The following is a 22,946-nucleotide window of genomic DNA, read 5'->3' on the forward strand; positions in this document are numbered from 1 at the left end:
ATCAGAATAAATAAAGGAGTGCTTAACATTTGCCGTTAGCCGTTCCCACGCATATACACACTCTCATTAAGCTGTACAAACACACCTTAACATTCATAAAGGTGTTTATACATATATTCTTTTAGAAAACTTTATAAAATTAAGCTTTCTCACATACATGTATAAAGTTGCGTTCACTCGTTTTGAATAGGATTAGTAAATGTCATCTGCATGACAAAGTTCTACAGTTCTACACTTAAAGAGGCCATATTATGCTCTTCTACAAGTTTTGAAGCTTCATGAAGCAGTGTTTTGAAATCGCCCATCACTAGATATTGTTGAATAAAATTGTTATTTGTTTGTTTTTTTGGCACACAAAAAGTATTCTCGTCACTTCATAACATTAAAGTTGAACCACTGTATTCACATGAACTGTTTTAAATATGCCTTTAGTAGCTTTCTGGGCATCTGAAAGTGTCAATTATCTTGCTGGCAATGGAGGCCTCACTGAGCCATCGGATTTTATCAAAAATATATGTGTTCCTTAGATGAACGAAGGTTTTACGGGTGTGGAACGGCATGAGGGTGAGTCATTAATGACAGAATTTTCATTTTTGGGTGAACTAACCCTTTAAGGCATACAATTTTATCAGTTCATCCATTCCCTGGGAATCAAACCTATAATTAATAACTCTTAAAAAATTCTTCAATACAGTTTGACCGTATACATTTTTTAAATCATAAGTAACACGTAACACGCAACTTGGGAAATTACAGTTTTAAAGTAGCTAGCTGTCTTCCGGCTCATCAAGTAGTTGACTAGTACAGAGGCCTGAGAGACATTGGCCTTTATGCAGATGCATGTTGACGCTCATTAGCATAGCAAATAAGCTTTGCTAATTATCTCTACAGCTGAGAGCAGCACTCAGCTTGAAAAGGGCAGAGAGAGAGAGGTGGCCCGGGTACATAAGCAAAATTAATAGCCATCCACTCGATGCTAAAAAAAAAAAGTTTAAGAGGTGACAAGAGTGTTTTTTCGTTGAGAATCAATTGAATTACCCCGGGAATATACAGTATATATACACATTTTAGATATAGGAATATATAATTTTTTTAAATATATGGGAATAATATTTGTTTTAATATATAACAAAAATATGAATTATACTAAAATACATTTAGAGATATATTCACTATCATAGAAAAGTTTGAGGTCAGTAAGATTTTCTTATGCTCATAAAGGCTGCATTTGTTTGACCAAAAATACAGTAAAAATATGTAATATTGTGAAATATTATTAAAATTACTGTTTTTAATTGTATTATATTTTAAAATGTCATTATTCCTGTAATGCAAAGCTGAGTTTTCAGCATTACTCCGGTCTTCAGCATCACATGATCCTTCAGAAATCATTCTAATATGATGATTTGCTGCTCAAGAAACATTTCTTATTATCAATGTTGAAAAAAATTGTGCTGCTTAATATTTTTGTGGAAACGGTGCTACATTTTTGTCAGGATCCTTTGATGAATAAAAAGTTAACAAAGTACAGAATCAATTTAAAATAAAAATTGGAAATTCTTTACTGTTTTGATCAGTTTAATGCATACTTGCTGAATAAAAGTTTCTTTCTTTCTTTTAAAAAAATCTTAGTGACCCTAAACTTTTGAACAGCAATGTACATATGCATATGTATGCACATGTATGTAAAAGAATTGCAGAGATTAAACAATTTTTTTACTGTCGAATACTGGTTGGCTGATATATCTGTCTATGACAAAAACAGCCATAGAATATGTATTATATATATACATGGACACATATAAAACATCATTGAAATCATATTAAACAGATTACAATAGCAAATGAATCTAAAAAATCCCATCAGTTACGATCCAATCACAAAGACGGAATCAGATGACATGCAAATCAAACAACACTAATTTCATCATCTCCTGCTTCTCTGTTGCAGCCATTTTTCACCTTCAAACCTGCCAGATATAATAAAACAGCTGTCAAGCATTCCACGCTTTAAACGCCTTTCAAAAACATCCCCTCACACACACACATGATACAATACAGGAGCCGAAAGGTATAGAAAGAATGCTGCACAGTGCAAATGACACCATGAATAATGACCCGAGAGAAAATAACATTCATGTTAGCTCTAGGATAGACACATTCTCACAGTCTCCATAATACAGATTCTTTTCATATAACCAGAGGGAATGCTGTGCTAGATGCACATTTGAATGTTAAGAGAATTCCTCTGTCCGGTCTCATTAAAAATCCCTCATTAGGAATTCTGGAGTGCGTGTGAGCCTGAGTGTCTCAGTGTGTGAGGGTCATAGGTTAATGTAAGCTGTCAAAAGGTCTGTAATTATGAGGAAGAAACATGGTGAGCTAAGGTTTATGGCCACTTCTGTCTCTCGTAGGTGTGTCAGTGTACCACCAGTGAAATTCAGAGCAAATCTGTTGAATTAAAGGGTTAGTTCACCCAAAAATTAAAATTCCGTCATTAATTACTCACCCTCATGACGTTCCACACCCGTAAGACCTTCGTTCATCTTCGGTCGTTATTTTTGTTTTGTTTTTGCGCACAAAAAGTATTCTCGTCACTTCATAAAATTAGGTTGAACCACAGCAGTCACGTCGACTGTTTTAACTGTCTTTAGTACATTTCTGGACCTTGAAAGTGTTGACTATATATTGCTGTCTATGGACGAGTCATAAACCTTTCAGATTTCATCAAAAATATCTTAATTTGCATTCCAAAGGCATAAGGGTGAGACATTAATGACAGAATTTTCATTTTTGGGTGAACTGACCCTTTAAGTACAATTTTTTTTTTCTTGTCTGTTGGATATCACTGTCAATCATCACAGTTTCCGAACAAATCGCACATTTAATTACGGCTGTCCATCCAGAAACTTTGCAGTGTACTTAGCAGCATGAAAAACTTAACTTGTATTCTGATTGTGAATTGGTAATAAACAGAAAGCAAGAGATGAGCCCTCACTTTATAAATCACTAAGTCTGTCAATCTCTAAAGCACAAGCTTGCTAAATTCTGCACTCCTGTGAATCTCTCATTTACATTGTGTTTATGCTTTGTTGGTAATAATGAAAGGATTCTTGAGCATGGTTCGCATTGAACAAAACAAAACCTTTTGTGTTTACAGCAGTTAAGCTGATCTATTGTGTTCACGTCAGTGGCGTAGCCAGAATTTTATTTTTGGGGGGGCCTATCTAAAAATGAGGGGGCCGCTATATTATATATATATATGACACTAATAATGACTACAATGACACTAATAATTCTTAATTTCTAAAAGAAATGCAAAATCAATCGGTAGTTATTAATAGAATAACGAGACACAAACCTTTACATTCAATCGCGTTTGGTCCCATTTATTTTTGATTACAGTGCATACTACATATACAAACTTTTACTCTCAAAGTGCGCACATTTGTAGAAATACACGTTTACCTCAGATTTCATTAGATAGAATTTATAGAACATGTACGCTGGGTTTCATAATTACCGAGGTCATAAAATGTTGTTTCCTAGGGGGAAACAACATGCTCCCCCGAGAAAATTTAGATTTCCCTGGTGTACGTATGTGCATTTTTAAGACATTAAGACCAACAAATTGGATAACAATAGCTTTAAAACCATGTCGACAAATACATGCATGCACAGTTTTGAGGCAGCTTTAATCGCATGTTTGGCAATTTCATTTTCAAACGACGGTCGTTGCTCGTAGTTTCTATTGCGCTTTATTTTAGCAATAATAAAGTAATTACGCAGTGCGCGCCGGCGCATTTGCGCATGCAATTCTTGAGTGCGCGCCACAAGCACAGTATAATGACTGATTGGACAGTCGTGTTATTTTTTCTGAGTTTTACCGACATAGCCTGACAACATCTCATCTGTACACTGTTGTTCAACTGAAGCTCCCTCGTCATCACCTGCACCTTTTCCGCGCTCGTTTGACTTGCGCCTGGCGCTGAGGCGAAGTCGGAATGCGCCTCTGAAAAGTGTCCCGTTTGTTGTGGTCGTAACGAGACAGTTCTATATAAACGCAGCGTTTTACTTGGCAATGTTTTAAAAAAACGATTTTTATTTTTGGTATTTTATATGCTCTGTTGGTGGTTTGTGGAGTGGCATCACCCGGGAGGGATATATTTTTTTATCCCCACCAGGGATAAAATTAATTCAGCAGATGCAGGGATACATAGACCAGACCATAAACCATTTTGATTACACTCATGCTGATATTGTACTATTTGATGATCAGTAGTGGTTCGCTAAATATAATAATTCAATAAGAATTTAGGCTACAATAAGCACTTAACTTTTAATATATAACCTTAAAAATATATATTAAATAGATAATACAAATATCTAGATAGCTGCAAGTAGGCTAAGTTTGAAAATGATATCATTTGTACATGGAGTTATTATAAAAAGATACTTAATTTCTTTACAATTTATAGGTGTTGTTTTAACAGTCAGTTGTGTAAGTTTGATGGTTAATAGCTTCTAGCAACATTAAATCCAGGAGAGAAGACAATTCTAAAGAAAAAACATGTTTGATTTACATATAACAAAGATTGAGCGCGCACAGCCGCGCAAGCAATATATGCGCGAGAGCGAATAACGCCACGGAAACTGCCTCAAATTAACTATAATGACGAGAAAGCTGTGTGCGCTGCAGTCAGAGGTTCTTGATTCTCTAACGATTTTTTATTGGTTAAAGCGAATGTAGAGGTAGAAGCCCGAGCACCCACCGGATTTCACTGCATTGAGATGCGCGTCCTGGAAGTCTCGGGTGCCGCTTCACATTGTCACTCACCGTATAATAACGAACTCTCACACGCAAAGATAATAACAGCAGAAGCTACGTGCAACACGTGAAATAATCAAACCAATAAGTCTAAAAACAGCTGTTGCATTTTACCGCGCAGCATATGCATCAGTGTAACAAATCAACATAAAAAATAAAAAAATCGCTCAGAAATCTGGGGGGGCCTGCATGATAATGCCTAGGCCCCCTCAGGCCCCCCCCGTGGCTACGCCACTGGTTCACGTGCTCAGCAGATATGATTGTGATTGGATACAATGCTCAAGGCTTTGTAAATACATGCTGTAAATAGAAACCTTCGATGCGCTCAAACAAACATGAACTAGAGTGTTTGAAAGCAGCTCCTTTCAGTGGGTAATGAAAATACCCAGTTCTTTGTACTACCGGTACTGCAGAAATGCTGGTACCATCAACTTTTTTCTAGTACTTTTTTTTCTTGTACCGGTACATTTAACAACACTAGTCCCGAGACAACAAACATTTTTCTATGTCAAAAAGAGCCCATTTAAGAAGAGAAACACAATTTGAGACTCCAAACAACCTGTCTGTGAGCTCCTAAATATAAAAGTTCTTCAACAAAAGGTTAGTAGATTTTTTAAAGAACACAGTGGGTTTTTAATTAACACAGTGAAGATTTGGAGTCGTGATCTTGCACCTTTCGAGACCACATAAACGAAACGTGGCCTTGGTAATTATGACAACTACTATAGTCAGACCTCACATAGGGTAAAGATGTTTCTACAGCTTTTGATGTCTTTGGTGTGTATGGAGCATGTGTACTAACCACTGAGCCAGAGCTCTGACATTTGAATATGATTCCTTAAGTCAACATCGATTACCATTCACAACCCATTTTACTTCCATAATGTTACATATTCATGAGTGAAAGCGGCATGTAGACATTACATTAGACAGTGAATTTGCTAATACAATGGCAAATAGATATTTGATTATTGGTTCACATTTACAGAACATTTATAAATAATAATAATAATAATAAAAAAAACAGTGGAATAGAAGATTTATTCACAAAAAAAACATTCATTCACAAGACTAACAACATGCTTTAAGAAAGTACATTTTGATTTAATGTTGACTTCAACTTCAATTCTCCCATTAACAGTCATGTCTTCAATATGTTCTTAATTGACAGTTTAGGTTTTCTCCAATTTATCATTAAACTGTCAGTATCGGACTATGACAGTGCCTAACCGAGATGCATTCATAATCAATCTGCATACATGCTGCACATAAGCTAAGCATCTTTCATTCATCATGATCCTATCAAATCAACAGAAAATCCAAATCCATTGTGACTGAAATGGGAAGTCGGTGTAAAACTTGTTAATATACTACCTGTCCTGACAGTAACTGTTTCCTCCTCTGTTTCAGCTAAACAGCTGTTCTAATGAGATATCTGTAGCACCACACGTCATTTATTGAGGTAGGAATTGAAAACACAGCATTTCTCAATCAGCTTAAGCAAATATGTAAATCCGGCCATAAAAAAATTGTGGTTAGAATGTCCTGCAACTGGTGATGAAACAAACCCAAACCATTATGAGGCACTAAGGCTTTATACAGAAAGTACACCTCGACAATAGCAGTGAAACAATGTGGGTTTCACAGACAAGCTCATTAGCTGTTTCAAGAAAATAAATAATGAAAACATCCATAAATGACTAATATTCTGGAAAAACTGGGGAAAGTTGTTTTGGAGAGTCTTTAGGCCCATTCACACCAACGACGATTAATATAATGATAAAGATATAGTTCTAAAAATCTTTATATATAAAATATAAAAGAATAGCAGAGTCTGTACCACCGCTGTAATGATAACGCACAGAGAAACGATATCATTGGAATCACTTTCAGAATTATTTTTCCAGCTGATGAGTGATAAAAACATTGACAGCCAATCAGAATCCATCCTGCTTTAAAGAGCTTGAGCATTTAAAGTGGCAGACAACAAAACTGCAGAGCACGCTTAGAATAAACAGCACGATATTGTCCGCTGGTCACTAAGTTATCATTACAGTTATCTTTACAGCTATTTTTCTTGGTGTGAATGGGTGTTTTAGCTATGTTAAGACATCAAAAGTCATTTTCCATCCACTATTTCCACACAAACAGCCAACATCTACATCATTACTGTGGCAACCAATGTACATGTACCAGATATGGGCCTTGTCTTATTGATGCTTTTTAAACAATATTTCACTAACCAAAACATCACAAGTTTAAGCATTAGACCAATAATGCTGGAGAAACTAAATCAAGGAGATGGATGGTTGACGTGAATGTGAAGCAAAAATGAAGTAGATCTGGATTCACAAATGAGTATGGCTCGAGGGTGAGTAAGTTATGGAATACTTTTCATTTTTGGGTGAACTAACCCTTTAAGTAGAGAACTCCAAAATCCAGTGATGGTCATAAATATACATCCAACAACAGGCTGTAAAAATGAGACATGCTTGGCCTTTTTGGTATGCCATACATGTTCACGCCTAAATGTGCTGCTTCGTAAGACAAAGGTTAATTATACAATACGATGACCTCCTTGTGCAAACATATCAGTGCCTGTTCACAAACTATCCTCTGCATGAATCAGTAAAGTCTCAAATGAACAATACAAGTCCCAAATCAGGTCTAGTGGAGGTATCGGAATAGCTTTGTCCTGATTGGATTTCCCTATTTGCTGGCATTCTCAGCATCCAGGCCCTTATTAAAGGGACATGGAAAGGGTCTGGATCACATCAGAGCAGGGGGACTGGTAGTCACTGATCTAATGCCATTTAATCCAGTTTACTGATCTATGCTAGGAAGTAATGTCTCTCTATTCTTCTATTTCTTTCTTTCTTTCTCTCAAGACAACACAAGGCACATGAGCATCATGAAACCTCATAAGCTACGCTCTAAAGTGATCATGCATGCATGGCACACAAAAACTAGACTATTCTAAAATAACATGTTTCTGAACAAATTACATGATACTCTAATAATAAAATACACAAATACTGTTTGGATCAGGGTTATTTTAGTATCATTGATATAATATTACATTTTTTATTAATATTTTGAATGTTTTTATTTTTATATTTTCTGGTTTCATTTGTATTAGTTTTTTTTTTAAATTTATGTATATAGTTCTTTAATTTTATTTATTTATTTATTTTTTTAAAGTATAGTTAGTTTAGTACTTCAAGTTAAAGTAAAAGAAAATATTGATGTCTAGGCAACTAGTTGAAATAAATTAAGTTTAATTTTTTTATATATTTTTGTTTACATTTATTTTATTTCAAGTAACAATAATTTTATGGTATTAGTTTTAATTTTAGTTTTAGTTATTCCTGGTTTGAATTACACAGAACATTTATGTGTGTGTGTGTGTGTGTGTGTGTGTGTGTGTGTGTGTGTGTGTGTGTGTGTGTGTGTGTGTGTGTGTGTAGGTGTGTGTGTGTGTGTGCTTTTGTTTATATTACATTGTGGGGACCAAATGTCCCCATGATGTAATATAAACCTGAGTTCACCTACATCGTGGGGACCAGCCAGCGGTCCCCACAATGTAAATGGGTTTATAAATCATATAGAATGAGTTTTTGTGAAAAAGTAAAAGTTTGCACAGTTTCCTGTGAGGGTTAGGTTTAGGGGTAGGGGCAGGGTAGGGGGATAGAATGTACAGTTTGTTCAGTGTAAAATGCATTGAAGTCTATGGAAAGTCCCCACAATTCACAAAAACAAACATGTGTGTGTGTGTGTGTGTGTGTGTGTGTGTGTGTGTGTGTGTATATATATATATATATATATATATATATATATATATACACAGGTGCTGGTCATATAATTAGAATATCATCAAAAGTTGATTTATTTCACTAATTCCATTCAAAAAGTGAAACTTGTATATTATATTCATTCATTACACACAGAATGATATATTTCAAATGTCTATTTCTTTTAATTTTGATGATTATAACTGACAACTAAGGAATATATAATATTGTGAAAAGGTTCAATATTGAAGACATGTGGTGCCACACTCTAATCAGCTAATTAACTCAAAACACCTGCAAAGGCCTTTAAATGGTCTCTCAGTCTAGTTCTGCAGGCTACACAATCATGGGGAAGAATGCTGACTTGACAGTTGTCCAAAAGACGACCATTGACACTTTGCACAAGGAGGGCAAGACACAAAAGGTCATTACAAAAGAGGCTGGCTGTTCACAGAGCTCTGTGTCCAAGCACATTAATAGAGAGGCGAAAGGAAAGGAAAAGATGTGGTAGAAAAAAAGTGTACAAGCAATAGGGATAACCGCACCCTGGAGAGCATTGTGAAACAAAACCCATTCAAAAATGTGGGGGAGATTCACAAAGAGTGGACTGCATCTGGAGTCAGTGCTTCAAGAACCACTACGCACAGACGTATGCAAGACATGGGTTTCAGCTGTCGCATTCCTTGTGTCAAGCCACTCTTGAACAACAGACAGCGTCAGAAGCGTCTCGCCTGGGCTAAAAACAAAAAGGACTGGACTGCTGCTGAGGTGTCCAAAGTTATGTTCTCTCATGAAATCAGGGTCCCAGAGTCTGGAGGAAGAGAGGAGAGGCACACAATCCACGTTGCTTGAGGTGCAGTGTAAAGTTTCCACAGTCAGTGATGGTTTGGGGTGCCATGTCATCTGCTGGTGTTGGTCCACTGTGTTTTCTGAGGTCCAAGGTCAACGCAGCCGTATACCAGGAAGTTTTAGAGCACTTCATGCTTCCTGCTGCTGACCAACTTTATGGAGATGCAGATTTCATTTTCCAACAGGACTTGGCACCTGCACACAGTGCCAAAGCTACCAGTACCTGGTTTAAGGACCATGGTATCCCTGTTATTGATTGGCCAGCAAACTCACCTGACCTTAACCCCATAGAAAATCTATGGGGTATTCTGAAGAGGAAGATGCGATATGCCAGACCCAACAATGCAGAAGAGCTGAAGGCCACTATCAGAGGAACCTGGGCTCTCATAACACCTGAGCAGTGCCACAGACTGATCGACTCCATGCCACGCCGCATTGCTGCAGTAATTCAGGCAAAAGGAGCCCCAACTAAGTATTGAGTGCTGTACATGTTCATATTTTTCAGTTGGCCAAGATTTCTAAACATCCTTTCTTTGTATTGGTCTTAAGTAATATTCTAATTCTCTGAGATACTGAATTTGGGATTTTCCTTAGTTGTCAGTTATAATCATCAAAATTTAAAAAAAAAAACATTTGAAATATATCAGTCTGTGTGTAATGAATGAATATAATATACAAGTTTCACTTTTTGAATGGAATTAGTGAAATAAATCAACTTTTTGATGATATTCTATTTATATGACCAGCACCTGTATATAATCAATATCACATGAGTAGCTGTGCGATATCACAACAAATTATACCTTATAAACACTACCGACAGCAGCAAAGTCCCGAATGACTGGCCGAGATGAAGCTGTTCTCGGTGGGTACATAAGCTCTGAATGGCCGCTGATGGCCTGGAGCTCACATCTACGAAAGTGTCTAAACAAATTTTTAAATAGGGACTATGACTACATATAAATCGCATATTTGAGGTCTAAACAACTACATTCACGTCTAAAAAACTCTTAAAACTACATTCCATTACACAATAACAGTAGTATCTGTAAAAATATAGTGGGTTTGCTCATCCTCCATGACACTCGCTGTGACGCTGCATTCACATGGGGCGTCGGCGTTAACGCTTCTCATTTACTTCGAATGGGTATATATATATATATATATATATATATATATATATATATAATTTTTTTTTTTTGCAGGAATGCATCTGAACTTTCATTCAAGATGGGGGAATTGCATATATTTACATTTTTTTATTAAATGAAATACATATATCCTGATTAATTAAGCAATCAGTGTATTCTGGGATTGTCTTAACTGTGAAGGATTACATGCAATGAATGATGTACCTTAAAAGGAAAGCTTAATTTTTCTTCCTAGCTTTTGACCTTTGTCGAAAGCATGTTTACAATACCTTAAAATGCTGTCTACGTAGGCAGCTTGGTTTTGCTGAGCCAGAGACCAACATGTGACCCCCACACCGAAAAACAAATCAACATTTAAAATGCACTGCACAATTACACTGAACGCTGTATAATGTAGTGTGACTCACTTGGGTGTCTGTGCGTCATCTATTCTATTCCCCAGCTGGAACTCATGGGATTTGCTGCGGTGCAGAGCCGTGAACCCCGGCAGAAGGTGGATGAGCTTCCGGCTGGCGGGCGGTGGGGTTCCGGGGGCCTTCAATTTATTCCTGCGCCTGACCTGCGGCGTCCCTGGAGGGGTCATGGTGTTCACTACTAACGGAGTCCGTGGAGGTGTGTGGGCAAAGTGCCTTTGTCGGGGGGAAGGAGGGAGAGAGTGATGTCCAGTATCCAGAGACGAGGGGAAGAGGCCGGAGTGAGGGTCTACGGTCAGCCGGTCTGAATGCGGGTGAGGGGAGTAAAAGGGGGGTGCCAGGGCCTGGGGGCTCTGGCACAAGTGCTGGCTATAGCGTGAGTGCAATTTAGGGCTCTGGGAGAGCTGGAGACGGACCCACTGACTGGGGTCCGACGGCCCCACAGGGGTGTTCTCTTTACCCGACTCAGACGTGGGCCACTGAATAGACCAGTCCTGCTTGGATCCTGTGGACACACAGTGTGAGAGGTGGAGGTTTGTACTGGCCAGAATAAAGAGGCACAGGTAAGCTAGAGAAGAAACATGAAGAGATGAGAAGCAAACATGTGATGAAATAATAAGAAGAGAAAGGACAAGGTGATATGTGGTTATATGAGATGAGACAAGAATAGAAAAATGAAGATGAGATGAGACAAAATTTGACAAGGATAATGGTTGTTGTTTTTCATTTTCGATGCCTGACGTCGATATCTTAGAGAAGAAAGTGGCCAATGGCTGATATAAAGCCGGTATATGATATGACACAACTGAGCTGAATCTGAAGACACATGCTCAAAATAAAATGAACATTTATTTTACATAATATTTAATAAAATAATCAGAAATAATTAACTGAAAATGAATCAATTTAATATATTAAATTATATATTTAATATATTTAACATATAAATTAAACTTAATTAATGTTTATTTTACATCATACTAAAATAATTTAACATATTTTAAAAAGCAATCTGAACAAATAAACTGAACTTGATAAAAAACAAATCTGTAAAATTAATATTGAATGTACATATTATTTATTATATTATAATTTTAAATTATTAATTTGAAAATGAATCAATTTAAAAAAAAAAATCAAACTTGATAAAAAATAAATCTGTAAAATAAATATTTGGAATAATTTGAAAAATTAGTCAATTAAAAAAAGAAGACTTAAAACAGATTCTGTAATCCTCAATCAGTAAAACAGAAGGCTGATGCCGATAATTAAAAAATTCCAAATATCAGACAATATTCTTGCCTTGGCAATATATCAGTTGACCACCAGACAAAAAGAGAAGAGCAAGAGATGACAAGACACTAGAGAAAAGAAATAAAAGAACAGAAGATATGAGAACACATGAGAGAAGAGAAGAGAAGAGAAGAGAAGAGAAGAGAAGAGAAGAGAAGAGAAGAGAAGAGAAGAGAAGAGAAGAGAAGAGAAGAGAAGAGAAGAGAAAATGAGTTTGATACCAAGTGCCAGATGAAGGATGTCAACAGTGAAGAGACTCAGACTGCATCTATCATGACAAACAGACAGAAAGATGAAAGGATACGTGTGATTGAGAGCAAAGTGATTCTGAAATGTCTTAATGTAATGACTACTGAAGTTGACTGATACGTAAACACATTATGACAACAGACAAACTTGAGAAAGAGAAACTGACGGTGCCTCACCTCCATTACTCTGTAATTTGTCATCCTCAAGTTGTTCTTGAAAAAAAAAAGAAAAAAAAAAACACAATGCATAATCATTAATATATATTCAAATGCAATTCAATACATGTTTATTTGATTTCTCCACAGCACATTTCTAAAAACATTCCTATTGCAATTAAGAAATGATGAAGCCCATCTGTAAGTATCAAATCATTTATTAGATCACAATTCAGGTATATTTATCATTAATGATTATGTTCAAAACAAATTAATCTTATATTTAACCCTTTTTTAATTTCTGAACAAATCCCATTCGTAACAGAATCACCAACACCATTAATGTAGAAGAACTGCAAAGAGGGAAATTAGAAGATGACAAACACAAAGCTCATAGTGAACTTTATCTATTAGTGATCCACCTTTTGTTCCAGAGGATGCCCATCATCCATCATGTCCTGTTTTTCAATCTCTCTAGCTCTCTCTATCGCTTTTCCTTCTCTCAAAAATTTTGTGTTGACATAAATTTCAGTGCATTGACGTTAAACTCTGCATTACAGTGAACAAACAGAAAACCAGCAGACTGACATTAAACATGTCTAAACTCTAGAGTCTGTGGGGTTCTTTTCGGCTTAACCCATTTTCTGAGTATATGTATTTTCAGGAGACTGAAAAGTGAGCTGTAGAAAATGTCTTCAACTCTGGGAGAGCAGGTAGGCTGCTGAGATTTGATTGATGGTGCCTTTATTTAGAATAGCTGAAAGACAGGAAGATGGATGGAAACCCACACGATGAAATATGCTATCAGGACATCAATTCTTTTTCAAACTCGACTAACAGGTTAAATGTAAAAGTGGTTCAATTTTTCATTCAAGTTAATTGTTTTAATTCTGCACCTTATTAAATTATGTTTTCCTAAAATGCACTTTAACTTTACGGTAATTTCATTGTAGATGCAGTGGGAAATTCGAGATCACATCAATACTATTAAAATGACTGGATTTTATCTATGGCCCTGTTTACATCTGGTATTAAGTAGCATTTTCGTAAATTCGATCACAATTGGACGATGCTAAATACAGGAGTAAACATGGTCTAAAACGTTTTGAACTTGTCCACTTTGGACCACATCTAGAGGTAGTCGAAAACACATTCGACCGGACTACCGACCTAACGCGTAAACTTTATGGGAAGCAAGGTGAAATTTAAACTTTGCCGACCGAAGACCCAAGTTTGGTTTGAAGATGAAAAATGTACCAAGCACAATGTTCTCTCACCATTCACTGCGTTCAGTGTGGTCTTGCAGCTATCAGAGCAGAAACGAAAACTGATGATCTCAGTATGTTTTTCTGTTTTCTGTCATATGTAAATTGCACAAGCTTACTTTGTCTATTAGATTGAAAGATCTGACAAAACCCACTCATTTACTTGCCTTCCTTCAAAGAAAGTAGTTGGAAGTGGACAAAAGAGACATTAAAACACCAGGTGAATCTGGGAATGTGTCTCCCTGGTCTAGTTGTGATCAAATCGAGCAGGGCCTATGAAAATTTGCCGAAAAACAGACACGTGACTACACATTTTTAGGCTTTAATTTAATTATTTATGAAGCATACATCTATCCTTGCAGAATGAGTATTGAACATTTTTCTTGAAGTGTGAATTTTATTAATAAAGAATAAGGTCAGGACATATCACAAGCTGGATTTGAATGCATGGGCATGACACACTGTAAAACCGAAACAGCGAAATTAACTACATGAAATGAGTTTGTTTCACTCAAATAATAATGAAAAGTACATTGTGATTAACAGAAAAAAGTTGCGTGAACTCAAAATTTCATTGTAGTAAGCTGAACTTAAGAGGGGCGGGGGGGGGGGGGGGGTAATGCTATTTCATGCATTCTGACTTATTTACACTGTTAAAGAGTTGCATTCTCATACTAAAAATGGCCAAAGTTTTAAAACACGAGTTGGACGTATGACAGAGTATTACTGTTTTATTTTAGAGTATGGCCCTTTATCACGTAATAAAGGGCAGAATTCCTTGTATAGGCACTTCTCCCTGATAAGTGTGCGCACACACATCACCCAGAGCAAGAGCAAGAACACGCCCATTAACGCGCTTCGCTCCGGATACGGAAGCCAAGAGATTTTTCAACAATGGGTGCGTCTCAATCAGCTCCCTAGTTCAGTAGTCAGGGCACCGATCAGGGAGTTGGTCACATTCATTTTCACGATATACTGATTCACGAACTAGCGAGCTAGGGAACTGATTGAGATTCAGGGAATGTCACTAAAGGAGTGTGTTTTTGGTTGTGAGGGAAAGATTACCTTTTTCAGCTTCCCAAAGAACTCAGCGTTAAGGGAACAGTGGATGAAGTTTGTTTTTCCGGGGCAGCAACAGAGTTGCACACATATTTTTGTTTGTTCCCGGAAGTTCGGTGATAAATGCTTTGTAAACAAGTCCCAGTTCGGCGCTGGATTTGCAGATCGCAGGCGGTGAGTAAAACTGCATCAGATGTCAGTGTTTTGTTGGCAATCTGCGCGCAAGTGCATATAATGTAAACAACACAAACGTTTTTGTTCCCTTTTTATTTATAATGATATTGTAGACGATCTCTACGCAAAAGCTGTGCACGCTTTTGATTTCTTAGCTCTGCCCACGGCACGCCTCCAGGAGCTATGCTTTTTTCGGAAAGAGTCGTTACAGCGTATCTGTCTTTAATAAATATGGTAAAACTAAAGACTTTTCGGAGATATGAAGGATGCACTACTACTCTATAGGTACTCAAGATTAACATGAGATTGGCAGAAACTGTGTGTGATATCCCCCCCTTTTAATATGATTGAGTTTTTTGCAGCAGATTTCTAATTCCCAGCATGCTTTGTGTCAGACTGTATAAATAAATGTTGAAATTAAATGTTATTTTGTGTGTTTTTGTAGAGGATTAAGATAGGGAGACATAAGTTAATGTTTTAATGTAGTATGTTGGGATTTACAGGAGATTCTGTTATGTTAGTTTTGTAGGGTTACCATTGTGGTGAAGAATAGAGCTTGGGGTTAGGTTGAGGATGGTCTGCACAACTTTTAAGACCACATATACTGTATTTTGTACATGCAAGTATATAATGCCAGTCTCTTTGATAGTTAGCATGTGTCTAACATTTAACCAAGTTCTGAATGTGATGTTTATGTAAATGAACTGTATGTAATTAACATTATGATGAGTAGGGTGAGGCTGAGTACTGTGGGAGTAAAGGGATGCCGGTGACGTAATTGTTAATAAGAGTTTACAAATCAAACTTTCTGAAAACAGAGAAAATGTCAAAAATGGTCAGTTTCCTTCAAAGATTGTTAATCTGTAATTGCTTTGGAACTCACAATCCACCAACTCCACACACAAACATTATTACAGGACCTTCCCTCTTGTGGTTTCTACCTGGACCGCGGCTCAGCGGTCACAGTTCACTGCACACAAATCTTTTCCAAGGGCCCTTAACAACCCCCCCCAACCCCCTTACAAGACACACTCGCTCTAGGGGACACACTCCCACTCTTTGAGCATGATGGGAGATAAGTGTTTGCTACTCCTAAAGAAGGGTCCAGTGGGCACAGCTGAAGGACTCTTCTCACAGTCCCCCCATGGCCTGGAAGATGCTCAAATGAGCATTTTAATTACAGCAAAGAGATGACAAACAAGCTACTCGAAGTTTCAAAGTTTCAGGCATGGCCACCGCTCGACCCGATGGGAGATGTGTGAAGTTTGAGATGTCAAGTTGCTTACACGATGAGAAATAAATCACTAACTACTTGGCTAGTTACTAATACTTTGCATATCCTCGAAGGAGCATTAAACAACATCCTTCTCTTTCTTTTAGTGTGATTTCTAAGGAGTGACAAACAAACAACAATCCTAAACAATTACCCTAAATGTGTAGCTCATTTTAAAAGTGAGACATTGACCAGAAATGACAATATATAAAAGCCTAAATTAAATCTGTTCATCAAATAAAGTGATTTTTATGAACTTTCCAAAGCATCAAAGTGGCAGTTTCGTAGCTGTCTATGGAGGGAGAGAAAGCTCTTAGATTTCATCAATAAGATCTTCATTTGCGTTCTGAAGATGAGCAAAAGTCTTACGGGTTTGGAACAACATGAGGATGAGTATTTCATTTTCATTTTTGGGCAAACTAACCCTTAAAACAATCTGTATTGTGTGAAGTGCTATACAAAATAAAGGTGACTTGACTTGAGTGGGGATTTTTTTATTGCCAAAAGAGGACTTAATTAAATTAATTAAGTTTTACATACTTTAAAACAATTTATGTATGTACTGAGTGACTTAAACTAGAAATTAATTCTTCTCATGTTTCACGAATGAGACCCAATATTCTTGCAACTCCATTTTTTTACATACTATACCTTTAATAGAGTGCTACAAAGATAACATATTTTCATAAGCCAAGATAGCATTGCCTTGATTTCCCTAGGATTTTTCCATTTGCTTTTGGATTACTGCAGGAAATAAGCTCTGTGACCGACAAATTTGTTTTATCAAGATAATATTCACAAATAAACAACATTTATCTGCCTAAATACAATCGGCAGAAGTAAAATAGATACAGTTATTTATTATTAATATCACAGTTGTGCTGCAGTTGTGGAAATAAGTGATGCATTTTTCAGGATTCTTTGAATACAAAGTTTAAAAGAACAGCATTTGAAATAGAAGTCCTTTGTAACTTTATGAATGTCTTTACTGTCACTTTTGATCAATTTAATACATCCTTGCTGAATAAAAGTATTAATTTGTCTAAAAATAAAATCTTAGTAAACCTGAAGCACAACTTAGAAAAGATATCAGATTAGTACTTTTAAAACATAAAATTAGTAATGGAAACATTAATTTTGGTGGATATGCCACTGATATATTGAGCATGCAAAGATTAAAAAAAAAATCTCTAAAAAGCTGTTATATGTATTTTTGTAAACATCCTCATCTCACCACCCCAAGGTAGGCCTAGTTGTGTCTGTCGTCAATTTTCAACCTCAAGATTCACCTCTGTCTTGCTACAGAAAGGTGTGAATGAATCTGTCTGTTGTGCAGTAGATTGTGGCAACAGCTGTCAATAATTCCTCAGTGTTTGTTCTCCTGAAATGATGAATGTGTCTTATTAAAACAAGCAACAATTGTCAAACATTTAATTCTACATATCACTTGAAGACGTGCGTTGCCTCGCAGTAAGTGTTACAAACGTTCTTCCTTATTAGTTTCGGTGCATTTTTGAGTTACAAATCACGTGCAGAATTTGACGCTGCAGCGCTAGAGTGTTCTGGGATTGTGCCAAGGCATTGTTATGAGGTTCCTAAGGTGTTTTGAGTAGTTGTTAATAAGTTGCTAAGGTATTATGCATGGTTGTTTACAAATATATGCAAATCTATGGGATATATTTGACTTTTGACGCTTAATTTAAATTTTCATTTAGGTCTGTAGCACAAACAGTGAGTGATGGGTTACATGAACAAATTGAATACTTAGGGTTAAAGGTTGGTTCAAATCCCCAATCCTAACTATGAGCCTTATAACACCACTAATGACATAATGTCCAAACTGAACACAAAGAAGGAAAGTCGACCAATAATGATCCAGCAAATCCTAATGAGAACATGTCAACATTTCTGAAACAATACATTTGCAGTCACAACCATTGCCTAGCAACAGTGCCTTATGCAACTGCTACAAAGGGACACGTGGATACTTCTGTTAGCATCTCGATTAGCAATGCCATTATCACAAGTCAAAGATACTGCCATTAATGTCACCAAAAAAACTCATGAGAGGTGTCAAGACAACTCGTAGCCCCCGCGGTTTGCCCATACATTATCATTTCCTAATGCCGTTAATTAGGTTCTGCTCTAATAATAAAGCAACATGACTTTGACTACATGACACGACGACTATGAATATGACTTAGCAGTGATATTTGTGTCAAGACAGGGCTAATTATAAAGACTGAGCCCTCCAGAGTGGACAGAATCCTGACAGACAGGAAATGACACGTGAATCAGTTCAAAAAGACATTTGATATATTTTGTCTCTCTAACCAAACATGCCTTTAACTAAGATGAACTGGATAGGCTTCACTGAGACCATGAACAAACCCTCTGTCAGCCTGCAAAGCAAGTATATAATTCCTTTGTTGACTTTTTTTTATATACTTCTTTGTTTTAGATGCATATCAAAGGCATTTTATGTGTTACACTTTATAATATCAGTCAAAAGGTTTGGGGTCAGTAAGTTTTTAATGATTTTATTTAGCAAGGATGCATTAAATTGAAAAAAAAAGCAAAACATTTATATTTCAAATAAATGCAGTTGTTTTGAACTTTCTACTCAAAGTATCCTGATTTTAAAAAAATAATAATAAAAAATGTATCACGGTTTCTACAAAAATATTAAGCAGCACAACTGTTTTCAACATTGATAATGTTAATAATAAGAAGAAATGTTTCTTGATCAGCAAATCAGCATATTAGAATGATTTCTGAAAGGATCATGTGACACTGAAGACTGAAGTAATGATGCTGAAAATTCAGCTTTACATCACTGGAATAAATTACATTTTAAATTAAAGCTGCAAGCAGTGATAAAAGGGTCCTCGCACATGGGCTCACCGCTACCTGTTGGCCTTAGGAAAACTGTGAACAGTGGGCGAGTAAGTGAGTAAATACAGGAGAATTATGGCAAAGTCATGTCCAAGTGCCACACTTCCTGCTGCCAACAGGTGGCGCTTTGACTGTAACTGAATATTGCCATGTAGATGTCTTCAGGCCAGGACTATTATCAAACATGAAGTCTGGAGCAGATCAGACATTGTATGCCTGAATTACAACAACTTCCTGTTTCATGGTGAAACACCAGAACTCGTCAGGCTGCCACGGACACGCCCTTCAACGAAAACTCAAGGTCCTTGCAACATATCATCGCTAAGGTCTTCAGATTAGACTGACAACATATGATGTTGATCTGGTTAAATCTCAGTGTAAAACACGTCATTTCCTGTTGCCCGCAGGTGACGCTATAACTGTAACTGAATGTTGGCATGGCCAGGAATCTAATAAAATGTGAATTTTAGGGTAGATCCTACATTGTATGCCCGAGTTACAACAACTCCCTGTTTCATGGCGAAACATCAAACTTTGTCAGGCCGCCACGGACACACCCTCCAGTGAAAACTCAAAATCTTTGCAATTCGCCAAGGCCTTTAGATTAAACTGACCAAATACGATGTTGATCTGATAAAATCTCTAGGAGGAGTTTGTTAAAGTACAACGTCTGGAAATGGCAAAAACTGCAAAAATTGTGCAAAATATCTCACTTCCTGTTGGGTTTTCAGATTTTGCACTGAGAGACTTTTTTGTAGGTATTGGGCTGTTACATGTGTCTACCAAATTTCATACCTGTACGTGAAATGTAGTGCGAAGGGCACCTAATTGAAATTTTGTAGGTGCCGCTATCGAGCCATTTTGCCACACCTAATTCAGAAACCCATATCAGATGTACATTTTCAGCACTTCCGACACGTGTGCAAAGTTTCATGAGTTTTCGAGCACGTTTGGGCCCTCAAAAATGCGATCATTTTAGAGAAGAAGAATAATTGACTGACACCATCTTCACACCATCGGTCCTCGGGCCCTAAATAAATTCAAACAGAAAACAGCTATTTTATATTGTAATAATATTTCACTGTGTATTTGATTAAATAACTGCAGCCTTTGTGAACATAAGAAATTTAAGTAAGCTCTATTGACAGCATCTTATCCTAGTTCAAAAATTCTAAGAGATTACACTGAAATTATAAATGGAATTTTTATGGTAATGTGGAACTAGCCCTATAGGTTGTTTGCAATCACGTGGTTCTGGTGACGCGCGAAATTCCGGTGGAGGGCAAGCAGTGAAAATTAGAATGGAAGAGATGGAGAAAAGTCCTTTCTGTGCTGGTTTAGAAAGGTATGAACAGATAATCACAACATATGTTGGATGTGATCCTTATGTTATGAAGAGGAGCGACTTTTCCACTGAATTAAAAGACTTTCCTGCCATCGAGGAGGCAGATATAGAGGATGTGAAGCTGCCGTCACGCCGTGTTCAGTTCTAGTCTGGGTTTGTTTATATCGCGCTGCCTTTCTACTGTGAAGTTAGAGCAGTATTTTGATTTTCTGTCGTAATTGTGAAAAATGTCGCCAATGTAGGTCATTTATGCTCAATCAAGAATTGTAATAGGAACTCACGATATCGTTCGTGGAAAAAAAGGACGGTACAATTTTCGCCTTGGTTGAGAAGGTGAGGGAAGACGTCTAGCAAATGTAATAATGTCATAAATAAACCCACTGCCTTTCACTCAAAATAATCACATACTTTACTGAGTTTTGTATTTGGTTTTTGTGTAATAATTAACATTATGTTTTAGAGTATGAGATCGGCTTGTGAATGATTATAACTTGCACACAGCCACTTCAAAACTGTTGACGAGCTTCTATGGGTTTGATTTTGGTTGTCATTTGTTGAAATAAATACAAAAATACAGCGTGTCTGTGTCCTGAACGTGACCCTCCGATTCTCCTCCGTCGTCATATGGGAAAGTGAATATTTACAAAAACAACATTAAAACTAGTTACATTTACACGCTTCCAACAAATAAATGGATCGACTTCTGTCAGCTTGTTGAACACATTTATTTTATTTGGACATTTTCTACCATACGATGGCTGAAGCAGCAGCGTGTGACACTGTTCTCATGGTAACCAGATCAACATTGTGAACAGAATACTACAAAACTGAAGTGAAAACACCAAATTATAATGGACTATATGCACGGAGCGTTCTTTAGAACTTCCGCATTAATATAAGCCAGCTCGAAAACTTCCGGTGAGATGTAATTTGCTGGTGTGTTGAGCATCAGTAGTGTAATACTTAGTTTATAATCAAAATATAGTCACTTAAATAGTCAAACATAGCATTAATTTAGTTATTCAAACGTAAGACAGCATAAAAAATAAATAAATAAAGATGTACCTCAATGTTCCTCCTCGGCTAAATTCAATTCGACCATTAGTTTTCACACTTTTATGTGGAAAAAAAGCTTCAAAAATTAAATATTTATTGTGCGCTTTAGGTAGATTAATTGAATAAATGTGTGTTTTCACAAGTGTGCTGAAATCATTGATCTTGCACTGCACTGACTGACATCTGCAGTGATTACAAAGGGAGAGCGCGGTGCTCACTTTCTGTGTAATTCACAATAAAAGTTATTGTTTTTCGTAAGATTTTGTGAGTATTTCATACTTCACATTGACAAAATGTATTTTAAACCTAGTTATTTTTTTAATGTTTAATATTTAGTCAAAAACGAAGTGAAAAACGTTTAGAGGAAATGGCTGATATGTGCGCAAATAAATGCTACTTTGCCGCCATCTGGAGGTTAAAATGCTAATTACTGTCTTTTTTATTTTTAGATAAGTGTTTTCTATCAAATGTTAAATTTCCTATATTTTTAAACCTTCGGTTTTACAATGGGGACAATCTCAGAAGGATGAACAAATAATGTTTGTGGTCATCACATTAAAAATAACATTTGAAGTGCTGGGAAAAAATGTGTGTGCGTGTCTAATTACAGACAAGGCATTTTTAAACAGTCCCAATAGCTTCGTCTTTATTGCAATCAATAAAACTGGTTTATTGGCAAATTAGGTAAATGTGATAACTACATTAAAATATAAATACAACATTAAAAAGTCAACCATAGATGGTTTTCTGTCGATGTACAACAACTACAGAATGAATAGCTAACAGTTCACCGGAAGTGCTCGAGCTGGCTTAACTACAACCAGGAAGTAACCCGTGCATATAGTCCATTAAATAGGATAAAATATCTTCTCTTCCCTGCAAACGATAGCATGAAGAATGTGAATATTTAACCAAGTCAAAAGGTAAGCAGGTATCCATATTCATTTAAGTATCAGCAGACGCAAAACGCTATTAAAGGCGACAACTTTTAAAGTTAAAAAACTAAATAAGTTATAAAAAATGGTATAAGTTATGTAAACGATATAAACACTTTCTGGGTTCTCGATTTTATCGATTTGAGCAACCATAAACGATGCAAAACATGCAAATTTTGAGTTTTTAATAGGATTCCTATATAGAAACATCACTC

At 36.5% G+C, this 22,946-nt stretch overlaps 1 protein-coding gene across 1 annotated transcript in view; it reads right to left on the bottom strand.

Annotated features, from left to right (window-relative positions):
• Nucleotides 1–22,946, bottom strand: part of ksr2 (kinase suppressor of ras 2) — a 123,525-nt gene that overhangs the window by 71,889 nt on the left and 28,690 nt on the right. The window contains exons 4-5 of the mRNA XM_067407489.1: nucleotides 12,751–12,786; nucleotides 11,027–11,537 (exon numbers count right to left, since the gene is read on the bottom strand). Coding sequence (XP_067263590.1) covers nucleotides 11,027–11,537; nucleotides 12,751–12,786 — 547 coding nt within the window. The remainder of the gene's footprint in view (nucleotides 1–11,026; nucleotides 11,538–12,750; nucleotides 12,787–22,946) is intronic.

This window comes from Chanodichthys erythropterus, chromosome 13 (genome assembly GCF_024489055.1).
Source record: "Chanodichthys erythropterus isolate Z2021 chromosome 13, ASM2448905v1, whole genome shotgun sequence".
Classification (NCBI taxonomy): Eukaryota; Metazoa; Chordata; class Actinopteri; order Cypriniformes; family Xenocyprididae; genus Chanodichthys; species Chanodichthys erythropterus.